Source organism: Octodon degus, unplaced genomic scaffold (genome assembly GCF_000260255.1).
Source record: "Octodon degus isolate 3935 unplaced genomic scaffold, OctDeg1.0 scaffold00137, whole genome shotgun sequence".
NCBI classification, from domain to species: Eukaryota; Metazoa; Chordata; class Mammalia; order Rodentia; family Octodontidae; genus Octodon; species Octodon degus.
The window spans coordinates 6,884,427-6,894,347 of record NW_004524713.1 but is presented as its reverse complement, the minus strand read 5'-3'; the positions used below and the strand labels follow the sequence as shown (position 1 = coordinate 6,894,347).

General features: G+C 43.2%; 1 protein-coding gene across 1 annotated transcript in view; it reads left to right on the top strand.

Moving 5' to 3' along the window:
* Positions 1-9,921, top strand: part of Ttll11 (tubulin tyrosine ligase like 11) — a 269,365-nt gene that overhangs the window by 121,345 nt on the left and 138,099 nt on the right. The window contains 2 exon segments of the mRNA XM_023701587.1: positions 1,608-1,703; positions 2,480-2,595. Of these exon segments, the coding sequence (XP_023557355.1) occupies positions 1,608-1,703; positions 2,480-2,595 (212 nt within the window).

Below are 9,921 nucleotides of genomic sequence, written 5' to 3'. Positions count from 1 at the left end.
TTTCCATTTTCTGTTGACTTAAAAAAAAGAGGTTTGTACCTATGTCATTTGCTTATTATTTCTTGCCTATATCTTGTAATATGAGAAACTACTTTGGCAGTAACAATACACAATGTACTAACCATTGTTACTCTTCTAAAATCTTGTTTTGAGATTTTGTACCATTGTTTTTATTTTTTTTTCTTTAAAATAAAAATAACTGTTGTCAAAAAATATATATATATATAACATTGGTGGATGCTGATCAATATGGCCCCTGAGGCCTCGCTACCCCTGCCCCAGCTCCCAGCGTCTCCAACAGCATTGCGTTCGTGAATGCACTGGCTATGGAACTGACAAAGAGGCCAACAGGATGAGAAAGCAGAAGCCCAAATTTCTAAGATGTGACACAAAGAGCTGATGGTTGAGGATGATGAACATGGCCACAGCAGCCCCTGTCCTTTGTAGCCTCATCAACATCAGACCGGGTCTGAAGTTAGACCGATGATGTCACCAGAGCCTTTTAAAGGCCTCATCACTCATATCCACTTGTCATATATTATTAAGCAGATCTATAATACATGTAACATTTTCTACTGAATTTCCATTCCTTCCTTTTCATGACCAGGGAAAGAAAAATAGAGTGAGCATGACTTTTCCCAACTCTTCATCCTTATTGCCCTTCACTGAAACATAACTACTTCTTGAATCATTCCCAAAAATGGTCATCCAGGCTTTCATTTCATTAATATAGATGAAGCTTCAGTTTAATAATTATCATTTAACTAATGCATATTCTACATAGACAAGTAAATGGATTCCCCTCATCTTTTTTTCTGGAGTCCACAGAGGAAGTGGAGGCTACAACCGTATCTTTTTCCTCTTTTCTCTATTCTCCACATTATTTTTTGAGACTTTGGGGTTGTATCAGTTATGTTAGAAACTTTCATGTTATCTCTTCTCTAGAGAGAAGAACACCCCACCATCGTGAGGGTTCAGTGTGATTAGGAACCATTAGTGCACTGCAAAGAACTGGTGCCTAGCAGGTGCCCGGGAAGTGTGCTGTCTCCTCAACTACGGATTATCTGGGGATTTGCTGTTTTCCAGATATGCTGGCAAGGGCTGTGCTGAGCAATGCCGTCTCAGTAGATGTGGGGTAGGGCTGTGCTGGTTTTCAAAAGGCCCTTACATGATATTCATGTATACTCTTGGTTAAGAAAGGCAGTCTTAGGTTTTCAGAGCTCTAGCTAAGAAGTCACTTAAGAGAAGGGCAGTAGAAAAGGCAGAGGGAGAAATTGATGGACTACTACTAATCCTTAACATAATAAAAAACCTGTTAAAGAGGAAAGAGGTCATCATTTATAGCACTCTAGGTGACACAGATAGTGCTGAAATGCACCATGGGAACACATCCCATTACCAAGGTTTCTATAAGATTCTCTGCTATCCATTTGGACTGACAAGTACACTCCGAGGAACAGGGGCTATGGACCAGAGAAGCCAGGGTCGAGGCCAAGGTTGGATCTAAGCTTAAATTTATTTTCCCCTTAATGATCCTAATATCATACTTAATCCCCCAGAAACTGTGGCTAGAGGAAGCAATTCTGAAGCGTGTTTATTCTGCCCAGATTTTAGGTTTTGACATTCTTCTGATGAAAAATCTGAAGCCTATTCTACTCGAAGTTAATGCAAATCCCAGCATGAGGATCGAACATGAACACGAGGTAAGGGTTTTTATCTCATTGACTATAGGGCTATAAAACCAAGTGTTCCTACTCTTGAGGCTTCTACTTGCCTACATAAGACTAACAATCTCACATTTCCACAGCACAGTTCTGTTTAAGTCAAATAAATTTGGTTCTGTTGAGCTGCAAACAGAGTCTATTAATATAAGACCTTTCCGACCTGTGGTAATTTCCCAGCATGCCATTCTTCCCATTTTTAAGGTCTAGAAACTTAGAAGCAGCTGAGCCTTTCCATCAGTTTTGACACAAACTAATTAGTTAGCCTCAGGAGATGAACTAATTGAAATTCTATGAATATGATTTAGCCATGTCGACATGCTTGAATCACTAAGATAAATAGTACATTTAACAGTGGTTATATTTTTCTCCACCCCAAAATGCATTTAAAAACCTGGAAGGAAATACACCCAATTATTAGCATTGGGTTTGATGGGGCAGAGGGGGGCAATCTGGAAGCTTTTAATTTTTTTAATGCCTTTCTATATTTCCAGCTTTTCTACAGTGAACATGTATAATTTTGATAACCCAAAAACATCGCGCTATTTTTTCCTCTTCAGGTATTTTGTAATTAATGAAAGGAAATTGGCATTCTTAAGGTAGTACTATTAGGAGGGGATTAAAAAATTCTTTCCTATAGATTAGCCCAGGAAAAATGTAATAGTGTAACTGCTTGACTGGTTGGAGGATGGTGTATTAATGACCTCTTGGCACCGAGTCGCGATCCTACTGTAATGCAAAATCCTTACCCATTCAAGCTTTCTCCAGGGGTGTTTGAAAATGTCCCCAGCCTGGTCGATGAAGAGGTGAAAGTGGCTGTGATCCGAGACACACTGCGTCTCATCGACCCACTGAAGAAGAAGAGGGAGAACCAGTGAGTATTTCGTATGTCTCTCATTTGTATTAACTCTGCTTTGTATCTTCAGCAGGTGGGTTAAGTTCTTAGAACCTGCTCACATGTAAGACATACTCAGTAAACAGTTGCATTTTGTAAAAACTGAATAGTGTTTACTATATCAGCCTCCAAGTAACAAGCAACTTAAAAGGAGGAGTCATGGGATAATTTCCCAACAAACTGTTATCCAAACCAGGAAAGTTTCCCCGAACCTCCCACTTTCCTTTGGTGAAAGTATCTCCATTTGCCGACTACTGTCGTGGGGTACTTCTCTTTAAAATCTTCAAACATAAGAAGAGTAAAGTACAATCCAGAGAAGGCCGTGATCACTGGACATGGAGTTGCCTTTTGTTTCTTCACAGTGTAAGCTTTCAGCCTCAAATTGTGCAGAACCAATGTAATGACCTTCTGACCCCCGTGTCATATTTGTAACAGTTGTAATTCCTCTCTACCCTCAGCTTCCAAGTGGCACATTTTATAGGGGTATGGGGGGCTATGTTTCCTACTTCTCCTCTAAGGCATCACCCCAGAAATGAAGCACATTTCACTAAGGCGTTTGGTTTGTTCTGTTTTTCCCAAATCCCAGGCTCTCACAAAGTAAATATAACTGTACCTAAGTTTTAGGCAGAAAAAAAAAAAAATCAAAGAAAGGCATTTCAAATAGAGCTGCTCACACCCCTGAAAATCAGGTTGACTCCAGTGCTCCCTGACACGATCTTGTCAGTGATGTTTGATCACAGGGAGTAACACAGACTGCTCAGAGCAAGTGATGTTTTGTAGTTTGCGCTGTGGAGGCTGCTGACCAACTGGGCCCAAACCCAAGTACGGTTAGCATCACCCTACCCGAGTGCTCCTCACACCTCACTGCACATGAGAACCATCTGGTCAGCCTTCAAAAATACTGGTACCAGTGCCTCTGCTTCTAAGGATGCTGATTTTTAACCAGCCTGCGCTAGAGGCCTGACCACAGACAGTTTTAGGTTCTCTGGGTGAATCCACTGTGTAGCCCAGGTCAAGAACCACTGCCCTGCAGGAAATGTTCCACGGATACCTTCTCAGCTCAGTTCTTCCAGAAAGCATTCTTTACCATGTGAGGCGTGGGTTGCTGTTGTTGGCAAGATGCCACTGAGGATGTTCACCTGTGATTTGCATAGACTGATGCTGCCAGGTGTGGCTTCCACCAATTACGCCTCCAAAGTGGCGGTATGTCAGAATTGCCAAGTCCTCTGAGTAACTCAGAAGTGACAGCTCCTGAAAAATGTGCCCACTAGTAAGTGCAAGCAGCTGTTTTCTCTACCTGTCCCTTAGGGAAAGCAGTTGCAATTTGGGTAGATTAATTGCAATAAAACCCATTCTTCAAAAAAAATCTGTCTTCTAACAGTTATTGATCTGACCAGCTGAAATGGGATCATAAGAGATTGCATGCTCTGGGGAGACTTGGGTGACTTTCTATGACAGTGTAGGGCATGGTGGTGGCTTATTTGGGGATGACCCAACACAGTGGCATTCTGATTGCTTTGGTACAAACAAGAATTTCAATATCCGTTGTGTGGTCTGAGCCGTCTTAATTTCTGCCGCCAAAGATGAAGAGTTGGGAGGTTTCCACTGTATTTCACATTAAATGGTGTTGAAACAAAATTAACTTTCTTTTTTTTGTTCTAGTTGTTTTCCCTTACCTGCATCTGTATAATCCATTTGAGCTGCAGGTCTGAAATTTAATAGCAGTGGGGCACCAGGCCATTGATTGGGAGGGATGAAAAAAGCATTTGACAACTTATCAAGTCATAAGTAGCAGCATCTCATTTTTAATTTAGAATGCATTGACTTTTTTTTTATCAATAACTAGGACCAGTTAGAACTTCAAGGAGCTGACTTCATTTCTAATATAGAATCCCTTTCATCTCACCCTCTTTTTTTAACCTGCAATGTAAGAGTGGATGTTGATAGCTAAATGCCATTTACTGATATTTTTTTTCTTGATTTCATTTCATTTTATTTTTTTACTCAGCAGTGGTTATCCATGAAAACACTTTGTAATCTGTAAAGCGCATTTATATTATGCATAAAGGATTATTTTTTCCATTTTGATAACTTTACCATGCAGAGGAAAAGGCTGAACTTCTTCTCAACTCTTTTGTACATAAATCCTTCAGAATAGCTAGAAAACATGAGGTTTATTTCCACAGAAAATGCATGGTGATGCAGTGGTGAGTCTTATAAGACCAGTTATGGCACTGTGTCATTCCAGCTGCATGGCATGATGTCACACAGATCCCAGCTGGCAGCTACCTTTACAAGCAGAGTTTCTTGAGATTGCATACAGTCTAACCTATCCCTTTTGAAACAAATGCTGTGCTAGACTTTTCCTTCAACTCTAGCAAAACCGGGTACAGAGGGGCCCTCTTTAGTTCTAAGCATGACACAGAATCCAAGAGGCAGAGTTGGAGTCAGGGTAAGAAATATAGTGGGTGATTCCAACACAAGCACTGTTTGTCATCAGAGCTCTTGAAGAGAGTTTTCACTTGTCCCCTCACAAGTTGAAAAGAAAAAGATATTGAGCACCCTTGGCTCCTAGAATGCTCTCGAAAGGTGCAAAGGAACACCAGACGTGTGGCCATGTGTCCTATATTTCTGCACACCGCTGGATCTGGTAGCGTAGGCCAGTTCCTCGGTGGGACTGAGAGCAGTCCTCAGGCATTCTTTGTGGGGAAGACTTGACCTTGCTGGTGTACGCCTTGGCACAGTTAGAAGTGCTTTCTTTTGAGCTGACACTGAAATCCTGACTCGGTTGTCAGCTAATGCTAAGACACTGAGGATTTTCAATAGCTGTTTTGAGGCTCAGTATCCTTTTCTATGTAGTGGTATAAAGGCATTTAAATGAAATAATGAGGAAACAATGAAGGAAGCCATGTAGGCACTTTATAGTGCTTAGTTTACTGATCAATAGTGTCTACTGGACATGAAATAAACAAGAAGTATGTTTAATTGTTATTCTCCTTCTTGGTATACTTAAAAGTAGAATTTTGAGCTTAAGACCAATAATAACATATCCTAAAACTGAAGATGTGGGCCTAGTAGCAGAGAACTGCATTATAGACAGCTTGTCTTGTATTCAGATGAGATTGGGCACATTCAGGGTGGTTTGACTGAAGACAGCTTGTCTTGTATCCAAAGGTGTCCATTTGGTCAATGCCTTACATAAGGTCAAGAAGCCCCCCATTCCCATGGTCACAGTTTACAAACCCCTACCCATTTTATTTACCTTCACTCACTGTTAACAACCAGGTTTATTATAATGGGGGGGGGTGTCACTCTGCCAAATCAGATGTCTATCTGCTAAAGCTTGTGTTGGAATCACCCACTATATTTCTTACCCTGACTCCAACTCTGCCTCTTGGATTCTGTGTCATGCTTAGAACTAACAGATGAATCACAAAATTAGATAGGTTCTATGCAGAATGTAGGATAAAGGCAGAACATTCTAAGAAACTGGGGGATAAGCAGTGTTCAGAGGGCTCAGTTTCCCAGCTAGGCTGTGTAGTATGACTAATGAATGTGGCTTCATCCAATCCTGGAGAAGTGTAGAGGTGGCACATTCATAAGAAATCCTTTTGGTCTAGACCCCTACCCCCTGCATTGTCAGTATATCTTATTGAAATCCGCTTGGTAATAGAGAAGATACCTTCCTGACTATTGACACTAAACATGCCATCATAAAGAACAATATTTTTATGATCAAAGATTATTCTGGAACAGAATCTTCTGGGAAAATCACCCAACTCTCCTGCTGAATGGCCCATCTACATGTACACAACTGACCTTTGGTGGAAATCTGAAGTTCAATTGATGCCAAAGATTTCCTTTGTGGCAAGACTCTATATCACTACACAAGAACCTTTGGAGATTTTATATAAATAAGAATTCTGAGTCACAGAGAGATGACTATGTGTACGTTCATTTGCATCACGTGTGGATTAGAGAAAGAAGAATTGATTTATTCTGAGTGTTTGTTGGGCACTTACTATGGTCTTGTCCCTGGGAGGGCTGAGACCTACATGTGAACAGCTCATTAGGATTCACAAACTCTGTATCAGTAAAGCATTAAAAATACAATGTTTAAGGAAAGGAAGACACTAGCGTAGAAAGAAAGACTTTATTGGTAAGGAGAATACAGATAGCTATCCTGGTAAGAATTGGGGTAAGGGGCCCTGGGAAGATGGAGGAACTTGTGGGCCCTTCATTTCAAGCTGCTTTTATAGGGATCAGGAATCTTTCACCCCCACCTGGAACCTGCCACAATTGGACTGGAAACCCCTGCCTAACCTCGTTTCTTCCTGTGATCTATGAGCAGCTCCTTTCTTCTGTCTCTTCTGTTTACATGTCCTTGACCTACTTTTCAAGGCTTTATCTTTGGGGTGGGCGGCTAGTTGACAAGACAGTGCCTTATTCATGGGTAGCTTAGAGGTAGTAAGGGGGCATGTGAGTCTCTACTGTAGTAATATATAGTGAACCTAGAGTGACTACACACACAGTTGTGGAAAAGCTTTCCCCAAAGCTCACCAGCCCCTCCCTTCTGTCCCCCCTGCACTGCACTAGAGGTGGAGAGGGCAGCTATCTCAGCTTGCTTTGTGCTCTTGGCTCTCTCTGTACTCTGCCTGTCAGCTCTTCCTTCTCTGGTCTCTTGGTGCAGGCCCCAAGGCCATTTGTTGCTTTTTTAAATCTGCTTTTTTCCTCTCTTTATCCCTATCCTTGACCTAGTTCCCAGGGGAATCTTTCTAGTAAAATTTTAACTCTATCTAGTCAGGATTATCCAAAAGACCTAATGAGGCCCCCATTCTATTCGTTTTCCTGTGTACGTTATGCGGCAAGGAGAAGACTGTACAAGCAAAAATTAGCTTACGGGCTAGGAGGGGAGGCAAGACCTGCACATAACTCTCTATAAGAAATGAGAGTTCTAAGTACAGTAAATGTAAAGACAAAATGCCAAGGGAGAAATGTGGAAGGAGAAATTACTTCCTGGTGGGAAGAGTTTTTAAAAACTTAACAAGTAGCATGGGAACTGAGGTTGAAAGGGTGAGCAGGATTTGAAACATGAAAGAGAGTGGAAAGATGGCCCTGGTGGAAGAAGCAAAGGTGAGAGAGGCTCTTGGGGGAATCTTGAGGAGGACCCCGAGGCTGGAGAGACAGACACAAGCAATGAATAGGTAGAGATAGATATGTGGAGTGGATTGGTAGGGAGGTGGAGCTAGGTGGAAACCGGAAGGACACAGGTGGATGGCTTCGCCTGTCAGCCTGAAGGATGGAGTTTGTTTTTGATGTGGAAGGCATGAAGTCTTGAAGGGAAGCTGAGCCAGATATGATGCACCATTCTGCATATGTGTATATTTTTCCTGGAGAAAAGGCCAGAATTTTTATTGTATGAAACCAAATAAATATTCCTGTTATCCTTGGAGGTGCCACTCAACTTGTGCAAGGCTGGGGCACTGTGGTGTGGAGGTCCATTGGCTCGCTGTGCCTTAAAGCTCAGGTTGGAGTGATAGTCCGCAAATGAGGAAAGTGTGCATGGAGTTTCAAGAAAGAGCAGATAAGAGCTGTCTAATGATAAATGTATTATTTTATGTGCAAGAGATAAAACATGACAAGTCTTTTCCATCTGAAAATGTGGAAACATTAAGTCAGAAGTAACCAATAAAAGCCTCTTTGGTGTGAAATCAGTTGAGAGACAACCATTTCTGAGACCTATGGGGACAGTGGCATTTCCCGAGCTGACCTGAGAGTGTCATTTCGGCTGGCAGGTAGGCACGTAATCCCCCTTGCCTGTGTGAACAACAGATGGAAAACCAGACAGGCGTCCGACCTGTCAGTCCCCATTACCGGAGAAGTAGCCGCGCTGATTTCCGTGTGAGCCATTCCAGAGTTATTTCAGGCAGGGGCGGGGTAACAAATGTGTTTGGAAATTTACTCACAGGCTGCTCTGGTGAGCCTTATAGGTTTGTGTGTTTTAAATAAAATCAGTTGTTAGCTTCTTTGGAAGAACACGGAGTGGCTTGTGCTCAGGTGGCCGGGGTGTTGGTGCCAGTTCCCCTGGCACAAGGTAGGTCCCCATACTGTTCTGAGCTACCTAGCTGGTCACAGAGCTTCCTCACTCAGAAATACTGACTCAAGTGTGCTCAGCTTGACCCTGGGACCAAGAGCAGAGTCCCTGCCACACAATTTCTAAAGAGATACCTTGCCTGGCGTAGGGCTCCGCGCAGCCGGGCAAGGCTGCTCCCTACCTCCCTCCTGGGTCCTCATCTGTTCCGTGCGCTTGGTGTCTTTCGGCCCACTGTCCTGCGCATCCTTCTGCCTCTCCACGTTTCAGTATCCGCCTCTGTGAAGCAAAAGCCACCCTAGCCCCTACTGTATGTGGCAGCCGAGAGGACAAAATGGGCAGAAACACAGATGTCTGCCACTGGGCTGTGTGTCTGGCAAGGCCTGTGACAAGGGCCAGGCGGCACCTAGTCTTCCCTCATTCTGATTCTTTGTTTTGTCTGGTTTGGAAACTGGGCTCAGAAAAGTTTGGGCACTTATCTTATGCCATTCAATAATGTCCCAAAGCAGACAAGATAAAGCACAAGCCAGTGTGCAGACAGCAGTGAGCTAAGCAGGATTCACACGTGAAACGAGAGTTTCTGTAGAAAGAGGGGTCAGCCAAGGATTGGGTCAAGCCACATGAAATCACCACTCGGAGGCCTTTTTTTAGAACAGGAGATGGCAGTGTCACGTGGTGTGGGCTGGAGGGGTCTAGGCGACTTCGCAGGGAGGTGGGGCTCGCATTTGCTTGGGCTGGGAGGAGAGAGAGAATGAAAGGTAGGCAGAAGAGGACGTAGGGAGCTGGGTGAAGGGGCCGCGGGGCCAAGGAGGGCGCCGTCTCCCCATCGCATTTCCTGGGGGCACTGGGTGGGACGCGATCAGGAGCTACTTCAAGCTGTCCATTTTTTCTCATGAGAAAGTAAAGATTAGAAGAGACAGGAAGGTTGATAGCATAAAACTGCCCTTCAGTTCATCCCTTCACTTAACTGTTGTTTCAAGTTAATAAAAACTGTATGGTTTTCACCTGTTGTCTTACAGAGGCGGCCATCCTATGTAACTTTTGCTTGGTGCGTTCATTCCTCTCCACTTATATGACAGTAAGATTCCCCCTGCTGATGAACAAGTCTTCCTTGAGGACCCCATTTTCACCGAGAGGGGGACTGGGGTTTGCCTCCTTACTGGAGAATGTTTGGTGTATTTCTAGCATCTTGCTTTTCAAGCTGTAGGTGCAGA